Raw genomic sequence first — 25584 nt, 5'->3', positions numbered from 1 at the left:
GAGCTGCATCTCTGTTTTGCTTTCTTTCCTTTTTCTCTACTTGCGTTCGTCTTCGATGAATTTGAGGTACTTTTCAAACGCGAAGATGCCGTCAGGAGTGAACTCCATGCGGCGCGCAAGAATGTCGTCCGCAGTCATTGTCAGCACTTCGTCCACTTCTTCCTCTTGCAGCACCAACGGGCCATCAAACGTGCAGTCGAAGAGTCCGCCCCACACGCGGCTGCGGTCGTCTCCGTAGTAAAACGTGGTCAGGTAGCGCAGCGGCGTGTTCTTGACACCCATCTCCTCCTCAGCCTCACGATCGGCGTTCACGTCCATGGGCTCACCGAACTGCACGACTCCACCGGTCATGGGGTCCAGCATCCCGGGGCAGTAGTCCTTGATCATTGTGCGACGCTGCACGTAGTACTTGCCACTATCCACACGTAGCAGCATCAAAACGACAGTAAGTATATGGTAAGTGTATGCAGACCGCGGATTCTTTCAGGATAATCCCCTACCTCGAATTCTTGATGACGATGTAGGACGCGCGATGCGGCAGGTTGAATGCTCGCTGATTCATGGCAACGGCGGGCATCAATAAAAAAAAGCATAGCTCAATTGTTATTAAATCCTTTGTCTTACCATGACGGCGCGATCGGCCTTGCCAATCACATTGTTCTCCTCGTCCACGATGCAGACCTAAAGGGGCGCGCATATCTCCCTTGTTAGCGACGGCTCCCTTGTCTTCACAGGGATAAAAACATTATACCTCTTCCTTCGCACTCAACGACATCCTGTTGGCACTCAGTGACATCCTGACAGTGAATGAGAGGAAGCAAACGATCGTACTTAGTCTGGTCTCGAGACGGGGACGCAGAGGGTAACGTCAATACATGTAGTCTCTCGTGGTCGTGGGCCTCCTCCGTGTGTGCCGGCATCAACGCAAAATGACCACGATACACCACTTCGTGTCTTTCGAGTGGGTTGTTGCGGCAGTAACAACTTCATGGCTGCCGGTTCCCGCTTAGTCTGCTCAGATGTCATTCCTCAAACGGAGCCGAAGCACGAACACGTCAAGCTCCGACCATGGACCCAAGTCTCACGCCCCCGCAGTGGTCCATCGATCTCTGGCACCACATCCAACTACGTGACGAGTGGATTCTACGCGACTTCCGCGATCAGCTACTGCAGTCGGAGCATCGGATGTTCCAGCGACTCCAGCAGTCGGAAGAGCTGATCCAGCAGCAACAAGAGCAGATCGAGCTCGGAGCGGAACAATCGAGGAGCCTCCGCCGGCAGCTGAGTCAACTTCAAGAGGAGCAGCAAAGGACCGGCGCTATTCTGCACAACACGCGGGCTGCGGTGCATAACGCCCGAGTCTTTCGTGACGGTGCAGTTCATGGCGGGGTGCGCCAACTTCACCGATTTGTCAAGACCACGCCAGGCCTCGGGGACTTGCTTCCTGGTATGTCACCTCCGTGCCGCGATATTCCCCGGCTGCCAGTGGGTGAAGTTGTCCCTCGTCGGTTCTTTCCGACAAACTATGCGTCGTTGAGGAGGTGGGGCCACCGCCGGATCAATGAACTCAGTATTCTGCTGAACGACGACTTCGGTATCGATAGTGCCGATGTTTTGGAGGAACGGCGCGTCAAGTTGCAGCACTACCTGGCAGGGGGGATGAGGTAAACCAAGGCAATCAGTTGATGCAACGATGACAGGATCGGCAGAGATGGCGATATCCGTAGGTCTCTGTAGCTCCTTTGATTTTACGTAGGCAAAGCTCGTATCACGCAATTCCGCTCGATACATCATAACATATGTTTGTGTATGTTAGCTCTGCCTTAGACATCGCTCAGCATAAACTCTGGAGCCACCGCCTATAAACAAGTCCTGTAATCGTATTCTGGTGCTTCCACTGGGTCCGAATACGAGACGGCCGAGAAATTGGACACTTCCGTCGTGTCCGAGCGGGAAGCGGTTGAGAGGGCTTTGTAAGACCTGCAACCTGTAGCTTGGTCGATGGCCTGCTGCTGCTTGACGCCGCGTACCCCGCGGGCTCCAGGAGAAACACGTCCTCGAAGAAGACCTGGCCGTCGGCGCCCCCGAAGAGCAGCACGCTGGCCGTGGGCAATAGCGTCATTGCGTGGCCCGAGCGCGCCGCCGGAGAGCACACGGTGGTGTGTGATACTGCGCGCTCGTCCTGCGGAGCAGACGCATCCAGTTGCGTCCATAGCGGAGCCCTGGGGGCCGAGAGAGACGCCGCCGCGCCCGAGCGCTCCGGCCGGCGCAGCTGCATGGAGTGGTTGATTGATTAGGCCTTACAGCGCTGAGAGGCATAGGTGCTGTTACTGATTTATCTCATACCCTGTTGAATTTGATTTGTGGTGATGAAGATATGTCCGTGGTTAATAACTGTTATTTTCAATAGCCTGTTTGTTTGACAAATTATGCTGGTATGTTGACCCATCCAGTTGAGATTGAAATAGAATACCTACTCTTTTGCATAGACTTTAAGAAACGATAGTACCTGTGACAAATGATTTATATGTCTACTCAAGCGACATCCGTCGGATTTTTCTCTTCTCGAGCAACAGAGTAAGGTTTGTCGCCAGTCACTCTTCTGCTTTTATAAAGCTTCCGACACGGATCTTCTTCTTTTCTACCGTTTTCTCGCTCAAGCTCCTACATTCGTACATGTCAATGACTACTATCCTCCTCTGTCCTGATTCCTCTGTGAGGTCCATTACTCCAACAGAGAACACGTGGTAGGACGTTCACATTCGGCGGCCACGGGAAGCGACACTTTTGATCGTAGAGGCTGTGGATGTTTTATTGGGAGTAACGATGTCCAACGTAGCTAAGTTAAGGTGCGCAACATGAGTTTCAATCTGGGAGTGCGGCCCGCAATTTACAATCCAGAGCTGTTCCAGGCGAAGCACGGCTATGTGATTAGTGATATCGGATAGTGCGGGGCGGTGGAGATGGCTACATCGCAGTTGAATCTGTACTCGCAAGCGAGTCGAACGGCCAGGAAGCTGTACAGGTAGCATCCTAACCAATGCGAGAGCTGCGGCAGGTCAAACGAGGGACGTTAAAATGATCCACCGTGGCCGCCGCTAAACCTACGGTACAGTAGTTAACTAAACTCGTAGTTCGTCGTCCTTAGTGAAGACGTCGTCCTTAGCGAAGACAAAAATCGTTTTGCATCGCAGCTTTAGCGAGTGTGTGCGACAGATGAGGGCGACGCATGAACAAGTCCAAGTACGCTGGATCGGACAACGCTAACTCACCAGATAGAAGCAGCAAAAAATTTCATCTTCGCAGTACATTTCGTAAGCCACAGATTTCTACTGCAATGGCAGGGTTCACCTCACTAGATTATGGGACGACGACATAGAACTGTGTAACAGCATCCGACTTGTATTGTACCACGACTGCTTACTCCCATCCACGTAAGATCTTGGTATTACGGGATGATGATGCAACGGCAAGGTTCGCTCATGACTTTTACTAACAGTATTGAGAATCGTTCGTTGTTGCTCGTTGTGGCGAAGTTAGCATGAGCTAGTAGTCGGTTGGACGAGCGCATCATTTCACAAATTGACAAATCGGACCTACCGTAGTATTTCGTAAGCCGCAGATTTCTACTGCACACTTGCAGGATTCATCTCGCTAGATTATGGGGCGGTGACGGGATGGTAGAATTTGCCTGGCCACATAGTATTGTAAACGGCATCTGACTTGGATTTTGGTATAATAGACCACTACGACTCCCATCTACGTAAGATCGGGATTACGGGATGATGATGCAACGGCAAGGTTCACTCTTGGCTTTACCTTTTGGGTACTTACAGTATGGCGAATGGTTCGTTGATGTTCGTTGTGGCGAAGTTGCATGAGCGAGTAGTTGGTTGGATGATCGCATCATTTCACAAATTATCAACTCGGACCAAGTCACCACCCGAAGCCTGATGCAGACGTTCGCCGTTCATACGACAGATGCGACCACCCAATTCACTATCGTCGGACCCCTTTTTACTCGAGCCAAGCGGGTACATGACACTACATGTAATAGGAGTGATCGAATGCCTGCGCGTACTGAGGACGAGAGCTACCCACTGGAGACAGTTCCTAACCCGACCACGTCGAGGTTGACACACGCTGATACGGCAATCTGTGCCCCCACCAACGCAGAAAGACTGCCCGGACCAGAGCTTTATTATCCGACACCAAGTGGGCAGACTGTCACAGCTATCCATACGCAACGGCGTAAAGCAGTCCGAGCGAACACAACGGATCGTCGGGAGCAATGCCGTCTTAGCCAAGCCAGATATCGATTTAAGCAGCGTACGAAGATAAAACTCCTTGGGGACGCCATCTCCATTCTGCAACGAGAAATATCGCAGTTGACAGTTCAGCGAGATCAGACCTTATGGGAAGGGAAGCGGAGCATCCACAGTGTTATCGTGGAGTACTTTCATTTCTTCCGCCACGGCGTTAACGTGTTCTCTGGGGCACACAATACTAGAATCGGCAGTAACGCGTGTGATGCGGCGCAGCGGCAGCAAGTTTTTCTGGAATATGGGATGGCACCGAACATTGAGCTAGGGGAGAGTCGAGGCGTGGCAGCGTTGATGGATCATTGGTGCCAGTATTCGGCGTATTTCCAAGACTTGGAGTTCCGGTTGGAGCACATGAACGAGATGTCAAAGGGCCTCGTTATCGTCTCGGCATCTTTACGAGTGACGGTCACCACGGAAACGATAAAGCATGTCTTCCCGCACCTTTCACCTTGTCCCAGCGAGAACCGAGATGTCAAGGCCATGCTTCTTGGCAAAAAGCTCATCGGAGCGCAGCTGCTTCTCCCGTCGACACTTCATTTTGAATGGGACAGCGCGACAAGGCACATCGTACGGCTGCAGACGTCCACGGACTTCTTGGTGCCTCTCTGTCGAGAATTTGGCAATCTGAATGATGCGTCCTTCGTGCTAGATGGGGCAAACATCACACTGGATGGCGCTATTCTGGCGCGTGGACTGTAGCACAAGCAGCAATAAAATATTGTACATGCGTGTCTAATATCCTTGGGTGTCTGTGATTTTCTAAGTCCAAAATGGGAACTAACTCTGGACCCCGTTACGAGGAGTGGTGAGAATTCCATGCAGGTTCGCACTGCCGAGGTCATTAGGTTGTATACGAGCTATTTGACACACTAAGCACCGCAGCAAGACTCTGCTGCATCACTTAGTTATGACACCGGCTCTGCTCGGGCCCTAGGTGAAGTCCCGATTTCAAAGATGGCTGGTGGGGGCGACTGCGACGTCGTGTAGCCCAGCAAACACGCGCGGGGGCGGGCCCTTGGACGACATCGTCTGCATAGGCAAGACCCTTGCAACACACTGAAGGTGGCAGTGATCAAAGCCAGCAAAAAAACTATGACGTATTGACTCGGGGTGACGCTGTTTGATGCGATGAGTTCTGGTTTTGAAATGAGAATCCACAGCCGAGTTCAGCATTTTGTGAAGTACATGGCGTGGCGATGCTATTTCGACAAATGTTGTACCCGGCTTCTACCACCATGCGTTAGCATTTTGTTGTGCCTGCTTCAAATTTCCTTTGCGAACCGATGCCAGCATGGATGTCCACCTCCTTCTTTCTTCCTCACAGCACAATTTATCAGCACCACAGTTTGCCGAAAATCCATCATCCCTTCATCGTGACAAGACCACCAAGCTCTTCACTGGCGATGGCGCTTCCGCATTTTCTCAGACCATCTTGCCCCCAGCGTGCGGAACGCGCCGCTTAATCCTCGGTTGCTGTGCCGGATCCGACACCACTTGGAACTAATTCCCGTTAGACAAGGCGCGGAAACAAGACCAGCTTTGTGTAGCGACTCACCTTCAGTCCTGGGACATCGCTCATGAGGCCTGTGCTGCTCACAGCCTCAGAAACTTGTAGTTTGTATGGTGTTTGTAGTCGCCCGCCCGATCGATACTTAGTTTAGTTGAGTACAACGCGTTTTCTCTTAAAGGAGTCCACTCTGGTGGAGCTCCCGCAATCCCAAAACTGCTAAGTGGGGCGAGCACTGCGTTGACGTGTCTGCTGTACGTGTTCACGACCTCTACAAACTCGACTCAAGTGGCAGCGCAAAGCTGTTAGGTTATGAGCCCAAAGGGAGACTCTTCCTGTGGTTATGTGAACGTGAACAATGGCGCGCTTTCCGTCAATGGCAGATTTGCTCAGTGGTACGGCATCGACACCTGGAAGTCGGCGGATGATGGCTGTGTCAACTCCATCATCGACACCAATGCCAGTACGAGCATTACCGATGACGAGTCTGGCTGAAGTCTCTGTTCTGCAGCCTCCGTCGTCAGCAGTGCCCGTACACCAGTTTGGAAGCGGAGTCCCAGCTGCAAATGTAACTGCGCGTGTTCAAGTTCCTGTCGTGAACCCTGTTTCACAAGTGGCGCCGCCACATTCATCGACCGACGTGAACAAGATACCTCCAAAGATGGCAGGCAGTTTTAATCTTTATCGAGCGCAAGTCAAGGCATATTTGCACCGGTTCAATGCGTGGGGTCTAGTGGATGGCACCATTCTGCGCCCTGCTGTAGCTGGTCCTGCTCAACAACAGTATGACCAGTTGGACTTCTTTGTGAAGGATACTTTGCTTCGTGGGGCAAAAGTGGAGGATGCTGAGAGGATGTGTGATCTCCCCACGGACAGCGAGATGTGGGAAGATTTGGAAGCTCATCATACTAAAAGAGAATTTTCAAATTATGTCTGGGTGATGAAGAAATTTTTTCATGCTACCTATTCTCGTGAGCAGATGATGGATGCCTGGCTGCAGGAGATTCACGACACTCGCCGTGCACTGGCGAATTTAGGTCGCGTGATAGATGATGATCTTACGGTAGATGTGATCCTCATGGGTGTGGTGCACACTCACAGAGCTGTGGTGCGTCAGTTCTCGCGGATCATGGCTCCTGGCACACGGCCAACGCTCCAGCAAGTACTGAACACGCTGAAATCTGAAACAGAAATGGACGACCTTGTTCGTGACGAGGATGAGGACACCGGGAAGATTATGCACGTGGCCAAGAAGCAGAAGACTGACAACGATTCTGGACAGCAGAATAGTGGGGGCAAGCCCAGCACCGGAAATGCAGGAGAAAAACCTCGTGATAAGGCGGCGGATCCAAACGAAAGATTCAGGGAGTGCTTCTATTGTGGCAAGGAGGGGCATTACCAGAATGTGTGTCGAAAGCGGCAATTTGATCTGAAACATGGTGCTGCCGGTACGTCAAAACAAGGTGCTGGAGGCAAGTCCAACAGCGATGGTGGCAAGAAGCCAGGCCCGAAAGGCGGTCCCCCTCAGCCATCACCATTAGGAATGGTTGGACGTCTGGAAAATACGTGTGCTATAACAAGCTCAGAGTTGAGTATTGCTTCTTCGCCGAATGTATCTAATTCTTTGGAGTGGATTTTGGATTCTGCTGCAATTACTCACACCTGTGCCGACCGATCGCTCATGCTCCGTTTTCCGCATTTTGAGGAGACGAACACACCACATGAGTCCTGGACCGGCGAAATTACAAAGGAACATTTGGTATCAGAATTGGAAATATCATATGTGTCCACAGAGGATCCGCGTGGAAATAGCGGAGGCAAACTACGGTACACTTTGACTGGGGTTCGTAATGTTCCTGGTTGTCATGTGAATTTGCTGAGTGTGAATGTATGGGAGGAAGAAGGCTGGAAGTGCGAGCCCAGATACTCCGAAAATGGTCCTCCACAGCGTCTAATTTGGAAGGATGGAAGAGCAATTGTGTTTGAGAAGAGTAATGGATACTATCGTACTCGGAGTCGTCATGCACCTGCTCGTGTCGTCGCGTCTGTGGTTTCTACCGATAATTCTCTGTTTCGGTGACATCTTCGGTTCGCGCATATGAATGCTGACGCATTGCAGAAGGTCTATCGTAATCAGCATGTTACCGGGATGCAGATTCCTCCTAGTGAGCAGACTGGAGAAGTGGTTGACTGCTTGAGTTGCACGTTGGCCAAGTCGCGGAGAATGTCCTACAAGCGGTTGCGGCCGCGGCGTTCAATTCGCTGTTGCGAAAAGTTGATGTCTGATGTCTGATGTATGTAGCTATGGAGAAAAATCAGTGGGCGGAAAAAACAAAATTCCAACTTGTCGAGGACGAATACTCTCGCTATTTATGGGGCTTCTTGTTACAGCAAAAATCTGAGAGTGGTGATAACTTGAAGACGCTCACACTACAGCTACATCAAAGTGGACTGCGCGTCAGATTTATCGGTTCAGACCAAGGAACTGAGTTCAAGAACGAAGCCTTGAAGAAGTATATGCGGGAGACTGGAGTTCGCCCTGTACGCACAAATACGTACTCGCCCGAAGAAAATAGTCTCGTAGAAAAGATGAACAGCATAATGCTGCGGGCCGTTCGCACAATGTTAGTGACGACAGGATTGCCGACGAGTTTGCGGGGAGAAGGATTGAAATTTGCAGTAACAGTTTACAACTTCTCGCCTACGAAAGCCAATCAGGGTCGTACGCCGTACGAGCTCTATGAAGGTCGGAAACCTGATGTGTCTGGCTTACGTGTATGGGGGGGTGCTGTCACGTATTTTGTTCCGAAGAAGAAACGGAAAGGCAAGCATTGTAACGGGGTTACACGCACAAGTGGCTGCAAACCACTTGTGAATTTAACAGATAGGTTATCTGTTAAAAGTTTTGGATACTTCCTCACATTGGTGTAAGACACACCAATGGATACATTGAAGTGGACCACCACAGTGAGTGGTCCACACATACCCAAAAGATCTTATTGGTAGAAAGCAGCATCTTTCTACCAATCAGAGACATGCATATTAGCGGGGCTCTGACAGCCAGCCGCTGCCAACCCTTTCATAGATGATAAACAGTTTTTAGCAGATTTTAGAGGAAGATCAATATACAAACAATACAGTTCTCATTTTACCTTAAACTAGCTACTTGGAGTCTTGTCTAAGTTAACTTATATTTGTGTATTCAAATATAATTAACCTAAGTAATTACTAAGTACTTACGCTTCCTCATACACGTTGCGCAACGTGTAAGCTAAAGTAGTGAGTCAAGTTAGACCCACTACACCTGGTAGCACTTCGTAGTCCGTCCAACGACCGACTGCTTGACGTTCGTACGCGGTGTACGAACGCGGAGCCGAGAACCCCGTGAGCACGGAGGTGCCCATGGAGAGCTCCAACACGCCTGCAACGCATGTTGCACGCGCTGACTGCCCCCACCTGTCTGACCCAGAGTGGGAGGCCCTCCAACGACTGTCAACAGTCATTGGAGAAGCGGCGATAGCTACAATGCTGCGTACGCTATCGCCGACGGAGCAACATGGTGTTGCTCTGGGCTTTATCATGAAGGAGCAGCGTGATGCTGCTTCCTCAGTGACGGCGTCGTCAGGGACGACACCGCGTGCTCAACCATTAAAGTTGAGCGTAAGCAATTACGTGGGAAGAGAGGGCGAGCCTCTCCTCCGATGGCTTGTCGAACTCGACACAGCCATAGCGGCTCGACGCATCGTCGACCCGCTGTCGAAGGTCGCGTTCGCCATGTCCTGCCTTGGCGGACGCGCAAGGAGTTGGGCGTATGGACGCCGACTCTCCGATCCTACGTGCTTCAGCACGTACGAAGTGTTCAAAGAGGAGCTCAAACAAGCGTTTGAGCCCCCGCAAAACGAGTTCCGGTCGAGGGCGGAGTTCCTCGACCTTCAGCAGGGTAAGCATGACGTCCATGCTTACGCGCAGCGCGCACGATATTCGGTATCAAATATCGTGACTAACCCGATTGACGAGGCGACCAAGGTCGTCACGTTCATGAAGGGGCTTGGAGATGGGCCTGTGAAGACCTATCTCTTCCGAGCGTACCCGAGTACTCTCGAAGCTGCAATCACTCTTGCCATGCAAGAAGAGTTTAGCCTGCGGCAGGCTAAACTGCATGTGAACGTACCGAGGTCGCAACCGCGCCCGGTAGCGAGGACGGGAGGTCCGGAACCAATGGACCTCTCAAACGCAACAACTGCTGGTTACCAGCAGCAGGGAGGTAACGTGCGATGCTTCCGTTGCGGAAGGATCGGTCACTTTGCACGGGAGTGTACAGCTCCCATGTCCCCTGGAGGTGGCCGTCGTGGCGATGCTAGGCATCGCCGCGGACCAACAAAAAACGCGAACATCCAGTAGGCGCGGGGCGCCCTACTGGTAATGCAGTCGTGCGTGCCGACATCGGGCACGCGACGCTGAGGACTGCAGCCCCCAGTGAGACCAGCTCTCACTGCAAGAAACAAGATGACAGGCCGAACCTAGTCATCTTGAAGGTTTACTCGAAGAGAGCGAGCGACTCTCTTCGCGCTCTGGTAGATTCGGGCGCGTCGAACAACTTTGTTCGGCTGCGGAGTTTACCGAGTCTTGACTACGAGGAGGTAAAGTTACCTCGAAGTCATCTGGAAGTTCGATTGGCAACAGGTGCCATCGTGAAGACCGAGAAGCGCGTCGTGAACGTGCGCTTCTCGTACAAACAACGAGTGTTTGTCGAACACTTTATCGTCCTGGACCTGGACGATAAGTTCGACGTGGTAATGGACATACCGTGGTTTGCACGGCATGATCCGGTGATAGACTGGAAGAAGCGCACGCTCGTGCGCTTCGGACGCGACAGCGGAACAGAGAGCGATGGCCCTGTTACCGCAGCGCGCGCACCAGCAGGTGCGCGCGGCTCACCAGCCGAGACAGCGCTTTATGCTGCTGTCCCGGAGTGCCCAAGAGGTGCGCGAGGGCGCGCACAATTGAGACCAACGTCGGCAATACTGCCGACGTCGGAAGAAAAAGATGTGTTGGTTCCGGGAACCAACCCCACGTTCAAGCGTGTAAGGGACAGTCCCTGACCCGAAGCGGTCAGGTCGACAACGACGCGTCGGCTCCGGGAGCCGACGCACCCTCGGTCATGAGGGGCTCGGCCAATGAATGGCGTCGAGGTGACGAAGGCGTGTCAACTCCGGGAGTTGACGCTGCAAACAGTGCGGACGGTTGCAAACGTACCGCACTGACGCAATTTGCATGCTGTCGTGCAGCCGGGCTGCACGACGAAGCGCCATGCGATCAAGCCGGGCTTGATATCGCGCGCCCGCAGACAGGGTCTGCCGGCGAGGGGACACATTACCGTGCAGCCGGGCTGCACGAAGGAAAATGCGGTCAAGCCGGGCTTGATACCGCGCGCCCGCGGACAGGGTCCGCCGGCGAACGACTGTCCACGGCCGGGCCTGGACAAGAAGAACAACCGTGCGGAGCCGGGCTCCGCACAACAAGAAGACGGCGCAAGCGGGAAACGCTGCGCAAGTCTCGGTCCGGGACCGAGACGCAACAAGAGCAGTCTGCTGGGCAGACTGCGGCGGTGACGCCGAATGTCAAGACGCTAAGCGTCTTGACGCGCACCGATACTGGAATTCAGTATCGTGAGATGGAACTCGCTAGTCCTCCGACGATGGCGTCGGAGTTGACTTCGCTTCCAGCCATGAGCTGGAAGCGCTTCACGTGCGACTTGCACGATGGACGCATCGAGCAAGTCTGCGTTCTTTCGGACAGCGAAAGAACGGAGAGCGAGAGCGAAGGGCTGAGGCAGCTCTTCATGGGAAGTACCACTGAGAGTGAAGACACTCTCAGTGCGAAGACGAAGCGAGAGCGCTTCGAGGAACAAGGTTGGGACTCGCTGAAGTCGAGTCCCTATTACGAATTGTTGAGGGAGTACAAAGACGTACTCCCGGAAGAGATTCCTGCGGAGCTTCCGCAGGATAAGGGCATTCAGCACGAGATTGATCTCGTGCCGGGCACGAAGAACTGTGTCACGCGGCAGTGGCCACTGCCGCGAGAGCAAGTCAAGGCGATCGACGACTTCTTTGAAAGTCGTCGCAAAGCAGGACAAGTGCGGGAATCAAAGTCCCCGCACAGTGCTCCGACGTTTTGTGTCAAAAAGCCACGGGGCGGATGGCGCATCGTTCATGCGTATAACAAGCTGAACGATGCGAAGGTACCGGCGCAGACGCCGATACCGCGAAAAGATGTTATCATCGATTCGATGGCCGGGAGCACCGTTTACAGTGCTCTCGACTTGCGAGATGGGTTTTATCAAATCCTAATGCGTGAGAGCGATATCCCTCTCATGGCAGTGAGCACGCCAAGCGGCATGCTCTGGGAATGGCTAGTAATGCCACAGGGGCTTAAGAACGCCCCTGCGACCTTCAACAGGTGCGTGACGCACTTGTTGCGCTCGGTGCGCGACTTCGCACCGAGCTACTTCGATGATGTGTTCATCCACAGCCGAGCTGTGGACGGGAAGAGCGACATAGAAATGCACAGGGTGCACCTCCGGAAGCTACTTGAGCTTATGCGAAAGCATAAGCTCTACGCGAACCTGAAGAAGTGTATCTTCGGGGCGAGCGAGATACCCGTCCTCGGGTGTCTCGTAGGGAAGAATGGTGTTCGCCCTGACCCGGAAAAGGTCAGGGTGATCAATGAATGGCCAACGCCTTCAAGTGTCAAGGAACTGAGGCAGTTCCTTGGCTTGGCCACGTACTTGTGCAAGTACGTGGAGGATTATGCGGGCAAGATCCGCCCGCTATCACAACTTCTTAAGAAAGAAGCTGTGTGGAATTGGACACCCGATTGCCAAAAGGCATTCGATGCAGTCAAGCGGGGCTTGACTGAGGCGCCGATCTTGGCAGTGGCTGACCAAGATCGCCCATTTCACGTAGTGTGTGACGCATCCGATTTCGCAATCGGATGCGCGTTGATGCAGCACGATCACGAGGGCCGTGATCGTGTCGTCTACTACCAATCGCGTCAGCTGAAGCCAGCTGAGCGCAACTATCCGGTGAATGACAAGGAACTCCTTGCCATGAAGTATGCACTCGCAAAGTTCCGAGTGTACTTGCTTGGGAGTAGACCATTTGTGGTCTACACCGACCATGCTTCACTGCGCACCGCAGTGAAGTCGCCACACACACATTTCACAAAGAATGGCGAGATGGCTCTCATTCTTTGCGGAGTATAACTTCCGGGTCGAATACAAACCCGGAAGATTGAGCGTGGTGGCCGACGCGTTATCACGTCGGCCGGACTATGCAGAAGCTGTTGACGTCAATGCCATTGACGCCATGCGATCGAGCAAACCCACATCATCTCTGTTGGATGATGTGAAGGCCGCGTACGCGCACGACGCGGACGCGAAGCTCTTGCTGGCCTATGGCACAGCGCCTTCTGACAAGTCCCGTCAGAAGCTGCCCAAGCACCTTCGAGCGCGTGCACACCGCTTTCGTGTGCACGAAGGACTGCTACTTTACAACGCAGTCGACGACAACGCGGATCGCGTTGTCGTGCCAAATGACCATGACCTGCGACTCAGGATCATGTACGAGTATCATGATGCCCCGACTGCGGGACATCTCGGACGTGAGAAGACATACGTCCTTCTCACGCGCGACTTCTACTGGCACCACCAGTATAAGTGGGTGCGCAAGTACATCCGTGCTTGCGAGGTATGCCAACGCGTAAAGCCTGCGCCGTTTGCGCAGGCTCCATTGCAATCACTACCGACTCCGTCGGAGTGTTGGAAGTCCATGTCTTTGGACTTCATCTTTGGTCTTCCCCCGGATAACGGAGGGAACACCGGTGTTGTGGTCTTTGTAGACCGCTTCAGCAAGATGGTACATCTTGCTGCGGTGCCAGCAGAGGTGACCGCGAAGCAGACGGCCCGTCTGTTCGTCGACATGGTGTTCAAACACCATGGCATGCCGACCGACATCGTGTCGGACAGAGACCCGCGCTTCACAGCACACCTGTGGCAAGAAGTGTTTACACTTCTTGGGAGCCAATTTTCCATGTCGACTGCGGACCATCCGCAGACGGACGGTCAAACCGAGCGCGTGAATCGCGTGCTCATCGATATGTTGAAGGGCTACGCTCACTCGTTCCAATACTGGAGCGAGTGCTTATCGATGGCAGAGTTTGCCATCAATAACTCAGTGCATGCCTCGACCGGGCATACACCGTTCTACGTGAATGCCATGCAGCATCCACGCCTACCGAGTTTACTCGGAGTGATGGCTCCCACTTTAAGTGGGGGAGGATCTACGACTGCAATACAACAGCCGCAGAAAACCGCTGACACTTGCACAGTGTCAGCTGCAACAACGAACAAACCACATGATCCTGCGCAGGGCGCAGACTCCCCCAACAACAAGGCCAACGACCACGGGTCTGCGCAGGGCGCAGACACCGCAAAGAACCACGCAGAGGCCGGGCCTCTAGCGGAAAGCGAGCTGAATGACTTCAGCTCGGATGCAATCAGTTTCATCACCAAAAGACAAGCCGTGATTCGGTTTGTCCAAGACACTATAGCAGCTTCTGTTGATCAACAGAAGCTGAACGCAGACAATGCGGGCAGAGGCAGCACAAATGAATTTAAAGTTGGTTCATTAGTTTTGTTAGCAACACAAAACCTGCCTAGACATGCAGTTTCGGATTTCGGAGCAAGCAAGCTTGCTCCGCGCTTCATCGGGCCGTTCACTGTGTTGGCACGGTACGGCAACGCATACACGCTAGACATACCGTCTAGCATGCGCCTCCATCCGACCTTCTACGTCGGACGGCTGAAGCCATACCTGCAGCACGAGCCATCTAGCTCGGCTGACCCGAAGCCTCGGCAGGAGCCGAGGCAGAAGCGGAGGACTTGGCCTCGGCGACGAGCAGCCTCTCCTCCAGCGCGCGGACGCGCTGGAGCAACCCCTTCATCTGGGTCCCCAGCTCGACCTGGATGTTCGAGGCGGTCTGCGAGACCGCCGCGACTTGAGCCTTCTGGTTCGCCAGCTCCTGTTTCAGGGCGGCGAACTCAGCGCCCTGCAGACGCTCCACGGCGGTCACCCGGTCGTGGAGAGGCGCATACTGATCAGCCCGGGGCTGATCATACCCGGGGCGTGTTCCCACCCCCGCCACCGCCGATCCGTGACGCCCGCGGCTCAACCCGCTGGATTGTTGAGCGGATTGTTGACCATAGTATCCCGAAAACGAACCCTCAAGGGGTTCGTTTTCGTATTCGTTGGAGAGAATTTCCTCCCCATCGAGATACATGGGAGCCGCGGAACGTCTTGCTGGAGGACGTTCCGGAAATGGTGAGGGCGTACGAGGAGCAGTACGCGCTGGCACAGCGGAAGTAACACGAGCGCTGCGATCATCGCCAGCGCCCGAACCTCACGTGCTAAGAACTTAGCACGGAGCTCTTTGAGACTCTCGGGCACACGGAACGACGTGTACCCGTTCAGGTCGCGGTCGCTCAAGCGGACCGCGCCCGGGAAGCACTTCGTGCACTGAAAGCCCTCGGGCACAGCGCACGGCACATTTGCCTCCTCAGCAGCAACATGAAGTTGCTCCAGCTTTCCACGCTTCGAGTACGTCTCGAAGCGATCACGCGCTTGCTTAATCCGATCACGGTAAGCACTCGGCCTCTTGTTGAAGTTATCAACAAAGGCGTTCCAACTTTGACAAAGTGCCTGCCATTCGGGCACTTTGCTGCGAGAAGAGGTCTTCTTGCTTTGAAACCATCGGAGCTCATGAAAGAGTCCGATGTAGTAATCGCGCCTTTGATGCGTTTCCGCATCAAAGTGCAACTCGACAGCCACAGCGTCATCTTTGATGGCGCTGCATACGTACAGCGGTACCTCATTCGGAGGTACCGAGTTCCCATACCGGTCCGCAATCTCGGATGCGGACGGCATCCACGGATCGCGCGCTGCAGGCGGAGCGCGCGGAGAGCCTTGAGCTTTGACATCACGCGCTGCAGCAGCAGCGCGCGGAGTACTGAGAGCCCCAGCGGAAGCGAGTGGGGTATCGCTCTCAGTACGCGAACGCTTCGAACTCGAAGCGTCCGATTCGTCCCCTTCACGCGGACGAACGTTCTTGGTGTGAGGGTCGAGCGATTCGCTCGACACTGAGTCTTTACGCTTTGAGGGCGAGTCCTCCTCGCCCTCCATATCTTCATCGTCGTCGTCGAAGTCGACGACGTCGCCGTACTTCGCCTTCTGGCGTTCGAAGTAGTCGTCGATGGAGAGATGACTCCCCACCGACTTTGTGGACTTCTTCTGAGGCGCGCTCATCGTTGAATGAGCGCGGATTTCTTCTCCAAACGCGGAGAATTGACGAATGATCAATTCAGAGATTGACGTGCGGGGACCCCGCGCGTCTAACCTTAAGGGGGGGATGGTGTAACGGGGTTACACGCACAAGTGGCTGCAAGCCACTTGTGAATTTAACAGATAGGTTATCTGTTAAAAGTTTTGGATACTTCCTCACATTGGTGTAAGACACACCAATGGATACATTGAAGTGGACCACCACAGTGAGTGGTCCACACATACCCAAAAGATCTTATTGGTAGAAAGCAGCATCTTTCTACCAATCAGAGACATGCATATTAGCGGGGCTCTGACAGCCAGCCGCTGCCAGCCCTTTCATAGATGATAAACAGTTTTTAGCAGATTTTAGAGGAAGATCAATTTACAAACAATACAGTTCTCATTTTACCTAATCTAAGTCACTTGGAATCCTTTTATTACTTAACTTATATTTGTGTATTCAAATATAATTAACCTAAGTAATTACTAAGTACTTTCGCTTCCTCATACACGTTGCGCAACGTGTAAGCTAAAGTAGTGAGTCAAGTTAGACCCACTACAAGCATGCTCCAACAGCGCGGGAGTCACTTTTCCTCGGTTATCCTGAAACGACGACTGGGTATCGCATGCTGGATCTAGTCTCGGGTCGAATTGTTGAATCACGCGACGTAAAATTTCGTGAACAGTGGACTGTAGCAGGTGACTATGTAAGTCAACTATTGGAGAAAGTATACTCTCATCAGTTAGGTGTGGTGCTACCCGATAGAATTCCGTACGTAAAGTTGCCTCTTCATGATTACACGTGCTCCGATTCTGCCAACGAGGTTGCCGTAGCATCTCACGACTCCGGTGATGAGAGCATGGGTGACCAGGAAGTTGGAGACGGAGTCGTTGGCAAGAAGAGAGTGAGAACTAGCGGTACGGGGGAGATTGAGGCGGCTGAAGCTGCCTCTATTCCTAAAAGGCACAAATGTACGGGGGAGCTGGCCCTGAGTGATGATGCGGAGAATTCTGACGATAGTTTACCTGCTAGTGAAGATTCGATCGAGTGTGGTGATCAGCAGCAAGACGTTGAAGGCGATCAGCAAGGCAGTCGCAAGAAACGAAAGCCTGGGTTGGTAAAATACAAGAGAAAGCCTGGCTTGGTAAAATACAAAGGAAAACCGGCTTGGTCGAGGTGAAGCAGCCTCGTCGTTCGATGAAGACACAGTCTGAGCCTCTCCGACGGTCGACTCGTCTTCGCCGACCAAATATTCGGCTCCGTGGGTATTCGTTGGCGAACTATTTTATTTCGACCATGGACAAACTGCCTAAGAATGTTCGTGGAGCAATATCTGGTCCTGATCGAGATAAATGGCTAGAAGCACTGGAAGTTGAATTCAACCTCATCCAAAAGAACGAAACGTGGATACTGGTGGATCGTCCGCCAAACAGCAAAGTCATGACAAGTCGTTGGGTTTTCGTAATCAAACGAAATCAACACGGAGAGATTGAACGGTATAAGGCCAGGCTTACCCTTCGAGGCTTTGAGCAAGTATTTGGTTCGGACCATTGGGAAATTTATCCACCAGTAGTTAGCATGGAAGCAATTCGTGTGGTGATTGTTTTAGCATTCAATTATGATCTGGACCTTCGTCAAATTGACTTCACTACAGCTTTTCTTAATGGCTGCATGGACGTCGATGTGTACATGGAGCAACCGGAAATATTCAACGATGGGAGTGGTTGTGTTTGCTTGCTGAAGAAAAGTTTGTATGGCTTGAAGCAGGCTCCTCTCATCTGGAATGAAACTCCGAAGAAATACTTGCTGAAGAAAAGTTTGTATGGCTTGAAGCAGGCTCCTCTCATCTGGAATGAAACTCTGAAGAAATACTTGCTGAAACTTGGTTTCAAGGCTAGTGTTGTTGCAGATGGTGTCTACGTGAAGTGGATAGGCGACACCCCCATGTTTCTTACAGTCTACGTCGATGATGTGGTCATTGCTGCTAAGACCGAACACATCGAGTGGCTAATCGAAGAGCTCAAGAAAGAGTTTCAGCTGAAGGATTTGGGCGAGGTGAACCTGCTGCTAGCCATGGATGTGAAAGTTGAGACAGATCGAGTTACACTTTCGCAGGAGTCGTACGTTCGCCATCTTGTGGAGAAATTTGGTGTATGTGACACTCGTGTTGCACGTACTCCAATGGATATGAAGGTTAGGCCAGCCAACCCCAACGAACCGTATGGACCTGAGGTGAATCGGTCTGATTTACCTTACCGTCAAATCGTAGGCTCGCTGCAGTATCTAGTATGCTGTACGCGGCCCGACATAGCGAATGCAGTTTCAATTCTGAGTAAGTTCATGAATTGCTACACGGGAGAACACTACACTTTGGCTCAGCGAGTGTTAGCATAGCTGAAAGGATCTGCTTCCTATGGGCTGGTTCTACCGAAGAAAATTGCAAAAGAAGATTTGTCGATTGTTGGCTACGCGGATGCTGATCTCGGCAACGATCCTGACACTCGTCGTTCAATTTCGGGTCAAGTGGTGAAACTTGGTGGTTGTGTCATTGCTTATCAGAGTAAGCATCAAGATGCTGCACTCACCGACACATGTAGTGCAGAACTGACTGCTGCAAGTTCATGCGCCGATCGAATTCGATGGCTACAAAATCTGCTTGTCGAATTAGGAGTGCCTGTGCAGTTTCCTGCAACATTGTGGACAGATAGCATGTCTGCCGTTCAAGTGATGACACACTCAAGCGGCCACCACAAGATCAAATGCTTAGATTTGGCAGTGTACAAGGTCATTGACTACGTGAATGCTGGTTAGATGCAGATCAAGCATTTGTCGTTAGCCGATATGCCAGCAGATGCTCTAACCAAGGCGCTGGGAAAGAACAAGTTCCGCAAGCACCGAAAGCAATTAGGTGTTGAATGCCTGTGCACTGAAGAATCTGAAGTGGGTCAACCGGATTGATGATGCAGACTACAAGTTTCGGGGGAGTATGAGGCCTGTGCTGCTCACAGCCTCAGAAACTTGTAGTTTGTATGGTGTTTGTAGTCGCCCGCCCGATCGATACTTAGTTTAGTTTAGTACAACGCGTTTTCTCTTAAAGGAGTCCACTCTGGTGGAGCTCCCGCAATCCCAAAACTGCTAAGTGGGGCGAGCACTGCGTTGACGTGTCTGCTGTACGTTTTCACGACCTCTACAAACTCGACTCAAGTGGCAGCGCAAAGCTGTTAGTTCTGGTTTTGAAATGAGAATCCACAGCCGAGTTCAGCATTTTGTGAAGTACATGGCGTGGCGATGCTATTTCGACAAATGTTGTACCCGGCTTCTACCACCATGCGTTAGCATTTTGTTGTGCCTGCTTCAATTTTCCTTTGCGAACCGATGCCAGCATGGATGTCCACCTCCTTCTTTCTTCCTCACAGCACAATTTATCAGCACCACAGTTTGCCGAAAATCTATCATCCCTTCATCGTGACAAGACCACCAAGCTCTTCACTGGCGATGGCGCTTCTGCATTTTCTCAGACCATCTTGCCCCCAGCGTGCGGAACGCGCCGCTTAATCCTCGTTACTGTGCCGGATCCGACACCACTTGGAACTAATTCCCGTTAGACAAGGCACGGAAACAAGACCAGCTTTGTGTAGCGACTCACCTTCAGTCCTAGAACAACGCAGCCGAAAGGGAATGAATCAATTGGTTAATTCTTGTACATTACCTTTCATCAGGATTATTGCTTTGACAAAAGTGAACGACGCATTCATGGCGATGAAGACGAGCTGCATCTCTGTTTTGCTTTCTTTCCTTTTTCTCTACTTGCGTTCGTCTTCGATGAATTTGAGGTACTTTTCAAACGCGAAGATGCCGTCAGGAGTGAACTCCATGCGGCGCGCAAGAATCTCGTCCGCAGTCATTGTCAGCACTTCGTCCACTTCTTCCTCTTGCAGCACCAACGGGCCATCAAACGTGCAGTCGAAGAGTCCGCCCCACACGCGGCTGCGGTCGTCTCCGTAGTAAAACGTGGTCAGGTAGCGCAGCGGCGTGTTCTTGACACCCATCTCCTCCTCAGCCTCACGATCGGCGTTCACGTCCATGGGCTCACCGAACTGCACGACTCCACCGGTCATGGGGTCCAGCATCCCGGGGCAGTAGTCCTTGATCATTGTGCGACGCTGCACGTAGTACTTGCCACTATATACACGTAGCAGCATCAAAAAGACAGTAAGTATATGGTAAGTGTATGCAGACCGCGGATTCTTTCAGGATAATCCCCTACCTCGAATTCTTGATGACGATGTAGGACGCGCGATGCGGCAGGTTGAATGCTCGCTGATTCATGGCAACGGCGGGCATCAATAAAAAAAAAAGCATAGCTCAATTGTTATTAAATCCTTTGTCTTACCATGACGGCGCGATCGGCCTTGCGAATCACATTGTTCTCCTCGTCCACGATGCAGACCTAAAGGAGCGCGCATATCTCCCTTGTTAGCGACGGCTCCCTTGTCTTCACAGGGATAAAAACATTATACCTCTTCCTTCGCACTCAACGACATCCGGTTGGCACTCAGTGACATCCTGACAGTGGATGAGAGGAAGCAAACGATCGTGCTTAGTCTGGTCTCGAGACGGGGGCGCAGAGGGTAACGTCAATACATGTAGTCTCTCGTGGTCGTGGGTCTCCTCCGTGTGTGCCGGCATCAACGCAAAATGACCACGATACACCACTTCGTCTCTTTCGAGTGGGTTGTTGCGGCAGTAACAACTTCATGGCTGCCGGTTCCCGCTTAGTCTGCTCAGATGTCATTCCTCAAACGGAGCCAAAGCACGAACACGTCAAGCTCCGACCATGGACCCAAGTCTCACGCCCCCGCAGTGGTCCATCGATCTTTGGCACCACATCCAACTACGTGACGAGTGGATTCTACGCGACTTCCGCGATCAGCTACTGCAGTCGGAGCATCGGATGTTCCAGCGACTCCAGCAGTCGGAAGAGCTGATCCAGCAGCAACAAGAGCAGATCGAGCTCGGAGCGGAACAATCGAGGAGCCTCCGCCGGCAGCTGAGTCAACTTCAAGAGGAGCAGCAAAGGACCGGCGCTATTCTCCACAACACGCGGGCTGCGGTGCATAACGCCCGAGTCTTTCGTGACGGTGCAGTTCATGGAGGGGTGCGCCAACTTCACCGATTTGTCAAGACCACGCCAGGCCTCGGGGACTTGCTTCCTGGTATGTCACCTCCGTGCCGCGATATTCCCCGGCTGCCAGTGGGTGAAGTTGTCCCTCGTCGGTTCTTTCCGACAAACTATGCGTCGTTGAGGAGGTGGGGCCACCGCCGGATCAATGAACTCAGTATTCTGCTGAACGACGACTTCGGTATCGATAGTGCCGATGTTTTGGAGGAACGGCGCGTCAAGTTGCAGCACTACCTGGCAGGGGGGATGAGGTAAACCAAGGCAATCAGTTGATGCAACGATGACAGGATCGGCAGAGATGGCGATATCCGTAGGTCTCTGTAGCTCCTTTGATTTTACGTAGGCAAAGCTCGTATCACGCAATTCCGCTCGATACATCATAACATATGTTTGTGTATGTTAGCTCTGCCTTAGACATCGCTCAGCATAAACTCTGGAGCCACCGCCTATAAACAAGTCCTGTAATCGTATTCTGGTACTTCCACTGGGTCCGAATACGAGACGGCCGAGAATTGGACACTTCCGTCGTGTCCGAGCGGGAAGCGGTTGAGAGGGCTTTGTAAGACCTGCAACCTGTAGCTTGGTCGATGGCCTGCTGCTGCTTGACGCCGCGTACCCCGCGGGCTCCAGGAGAAACACGTCCTCGAAGAAGACCTGGCCGTCGGCGCCCCCGAAGAGCAGCACGCTGGCCGTGGGCAATAGCGTCATTGCGTGGCCCGAGCGCGCCGCCGGAGAGCACACGGTGGTGTGTGATACTGCGCGCTCGTCCTGCGGAGCAGACGCATCCAGTTGCGTCCATAGCGGAGCCCTGGGGGCCGAGAGAGACGCCGCCGCGCCCGAGCGCTCCGGCCGGCGCAGCTGCATGGAGTGGTTGATTGATTAGGCCTTACAGCGCCGAGAGGCACAGGTGCTGTTACTGATTTATCTCATACCCTGTTGAATTTGTTTGTGTTGATGAAGATCTTCCGTGATTAATGCCTGTTATTTTCAATAGCCTGTTTGTTTGACAAATTGTGCTGGTATGTTGACCCATCCAGTTGAGATTGAAATAGAATACCTACTCTTTTGCATAGACTTTAAGAAACGATAGTACCTGTGACAAATGATTTATATGTCTACTCAAGCGACATCCGTCGGATTTTTTCTTCTCCAGCAACAGAGTTAGGTTTGTCGCCAGTCACTCTTCTGCTTTTATAAAGCTTCCGACACGGATCTTCTTCTTTTCTACCGTTTTCTCGCTCAAGCTCCTACATTCGTACATGTCAATGACTACTATCCTCCTCTGTCCTGATTCCTCTGTGAGGTCCATTACTCCAACAGAGAACACGTGGTAGGACGTTCACATTCGGCGGCCACGGGAAGGGGCACTTTTGATCGTAGAGGCTGTGGATGTTTTATTGGGAGTAATGATGTCCAACGTAGCTAAGTTAAGGTGCGCAACATGAGTTTCAATCTGGGAGTGCGGCCCGCAATTTACAATCCAGAGCTGTTCCAGGCGAAGCACGGCTATGTGATTAGTGATATCGGATAGTGCGGGGCGGTGGAGATGGCTACATCGCAGTTGAATCTGTACTCGCAAGCGAGTCGAACGGCCAGGAAGCTGTACAGGTAGCATCCTAACCAATGCGAGAGCTGCGGCAGGTCAAACGAGGGACGTTAAAATGATCCACCGTGGCCGCCGCTAAACCTACGGTACAGTAGTTAACTAAACTCGTAGTTCGTCGTCCTTAGTGAAGACGTCGTCCTTAGCGAAGACAAAAATCGTTTTGCATCGCAGCTTTAGCGAGTGTGTGCGACAGATGAGGGCGACGCATGAACAAGTCCAAGTACGCTGGATCGGACAACGCTAACTCACCAGATAGAAGCAGCAAAAAATTTCATCTTCGCAGTACATTTCGTAAGCCACAGATTTCTACTGCAATGGCAGGGTTCACCTCACTAGATTATGGGACGACGACATAGAACTGTGTAACAGCATCCGACTTGTATTGTACCACGACTGCTTACTCCCATCCACGTAAGATCTTGGTATTACGGGATGATGATGCAACGGCAAGGTTCGCTCATGGCTTTTACTAACAGTATTGAGAATCGTTCGTTGTTGCTCGTTGTGGCGAAGTTAGCATGAGCTAGTAGTCGGTTGGACAAGCGCGTCATTTCACAAATTGACAAATCGGACCTACCATAGTATTTCGTAAGCCGCAGATTTCTACTGCACTTGCAGGATTCATCTCGCTAGATTATGGGACGGTGACGGGATGGTAGAATTTGCCTGGCCACATAGTATTGTAAACGGCATCTGACTTGGATTTTGGTATAATAGACCACTACGACTCCCGTCTACGTAAGATCGGGATTACGGGATGATGATGCAACGGCAAGGTTCACTCTTGGCTTTACCTTTTGGGTACTTACAGTATGGCGAATGGTTCGTTGATGTTCGTTGTGGCGAAGTTGCATGAGCGAGTAGTTGGTTGGATGATCGCATCATTTCACAAATTGTCAACTCGGACCAAGTCACCACCCGAAGCCTGATGCAGACGTTCGCCGTTCATACGACAGATGCGACCACCCAATTCACTATCGTCGGACCCCTTTTTACTCGAGCCAAGCGGGTACATGACACTACATGTAATAGGAGTGATCGAATGCCTGCGCGTACTGAGGACGAGAGCTACCCACTGGAGACAGTTCCTAACCCGACCACGTCGAGGTTGACACACGCTGATACGGCAATCTGTGCCCCACCAACGCAGAAAGACTGCCCGGACCAGAGCTTTATTATCCGACACCAAGTGGGCAGACTGTCACAGCTATCCATACGCAACGGCGTAAAGCAGTCCGAGCGAACACAACGGATCGTCGGGAGCAATGCCGTCTTAGCCAAGCCAGATATCGATTTAAGCAGCGTACGAAGATAAAACTCCTTGGGGACGCCATCTCCATTCTGCAACGAGAAATATCGCAGTTGACAGTTCAGCGAGATCAGACCTTATGGGAAGGGAAGCGGAGCGTCCACAGTGTTATCGTGGAGTACTTTCATTTCTTCCGCCACGGCGTTAACGTGTTCTCTGGGGCACACAATACTAGAATCGGCAGTAACGCGTGTGATGCGGCGCAGCGGCAGCAAGTTTTTCTGGAATATGGGATGGCACCGAACATTGAGCTAGGGGAGAGTCGAGGCGTGGCAGCGTTGATGGATCATTGGTGCCAGTATTCGGCGTATTTCCAAGACTTGGAGTTCCGGTTGGAGCACATGAACGAGATGTCAAAGGGCCTCGTTATCGTCTCGGCATCTTTACGAGTGACGGTCACCACGGAAACGATAAAGCATGTCTTCCCGCACCTTTCACCTTGTCCCAGCGAGAACCGAGATGTCAAGGCCATGCTTCTTGGCAAAAAGCTCATCGGAGCGCAGCTGCTTCTCCCGTCGACACTTCATTTTGAATGGGACAGCGCGACAAGGCAGATCGTACGGCTGCAGACGTCCACGGACTTCTTGGTGCCTCTCTGTCGAGAATTTGGCAATCTGAATGATGCGTCCTTCGTGCTAGATGGGGCAAACATCACACTGGATGGCGCTATTCTGGCGCGTGGACTGTAGCACAAGCAGCAATAAAATATTGTACATGCGTGTCTAATATCCTTGGGTGTCTGTGATTTTCTAAGTCCAAAATGGGAACTAACTCTGGACCCCGTTACGAGGAGTGGTGGGAATTCCATGCAGGTTCGCGCTGCCGACGTCATTAGGTTGTATAAGAACTATCAGACACACTTAGCACCGCAGCAAGACTCTACTGCATCACTTAGTTATGATCCCGACTCTCCTCGGGAATTAGGTGAAGTCCCGATTTCAAAGATGGCTGGTGGGGGCGACTGCGACGTCGTGTAGCCCAGCAAACACGCGCGGGGGCGGGCCCTTGGACGACATCGTCTGCATAGGCAAGCCCCTTGCAACACACTGAAGGTGGCAGTGATCAAAGCCAGCAAAAAACTAGGACGTATTGACTCGGGGTGACGCTGTTTGATGCGATGAGTTCTGGTTTTGAAATGAGAATCCACAGCCGAGTTCAGCATTTTGTGAAGTACATGGCGTGGCGATGCTATTTCGACAAATGTTGTACCCGGCTTCTACCACCATGCGTTAGCATTTTGTTGTGCCTGCTTCAATTTTCCTTTGCGAACCGATG

The 25584-nt window shown here is 52.2% G+C and overlaps 2 protein-coding genes across 3 annotated transcripts; one reads left to right on the top strand and one right to left on the bottom strand.

Annotated features, from left to right (window-relative positions):
- Nucleotides 1-36: 36 nt before the first annotated feature.
- On the bottom strand, nucleotides 37-775 carry IUM83_08051 (putative Nudix hydrolase YfcD; the record flags this gene model as incomplete). The annotated part of the gene is made up of 4 exons (XM_067932402.1): nucleotides 37-415; nucleotides 501-553; nucleotides 625-681; nucleotides 752-775. 4 exons carry the CDS (start codon nucleotides 773-775, stop codon nucleotides 37-39), a joined length of 513 nt encoding a protein of 170 aa, XP_067782987.1.
- Nucleotides 776-6811: 6036 nt separating this feature from the next.
- Nucleotides 6812-18448, top strand: IUM83_08050 (Integrase catalytic core protein; the record flags this gene model as incomplete). 2 transcript variants are annotated; one of them, XM_067932401.1, is made up of 3 exons in its annotated part: nucleotides 6812-7378; nucleotides 17956-18332; nucleotides 18406-18448. In XM_067932401.1, the coding sequence occupies 3 exons, from the start codon at nucleotides 6812-6814 to the stop codon at nucleotides 18446-18448; spliced, it is 987 nt and encodes a 328-aa protein (XP_067783097.1). The 2 variants fall into 2 exon arrangements, with proteins under 2 accessions (XP_067783097.1, XP_067783098.1); XM_067932400.1 differs by lacking the exon at nucleotides 6812-7378 and having other exon boundaries at nucleotides 17791-18332.
- Between the last annotated feature and the right edge of the window lie 7136 nt (nucleotides 18449-25584).

The sequence above is a fragment of the Phytophthora cinnamomi genome (assembly GCF_018691715.1).
Source record: "Phytophthora cinnamomi strain GKB4 chromosome Unknown Contig102, whole genome shotgun sequence".
Taxonomy (NCBI): domain Eukaryota; phylum Oomycota; class Peronosporomycetes; order Peronosporales; family Peronosporaceae; genus Phytophthora; species Phytophthora cinnamomi.
This window is presented reverse-complemented; position numbering and strand designations above follow the sequence as displayed.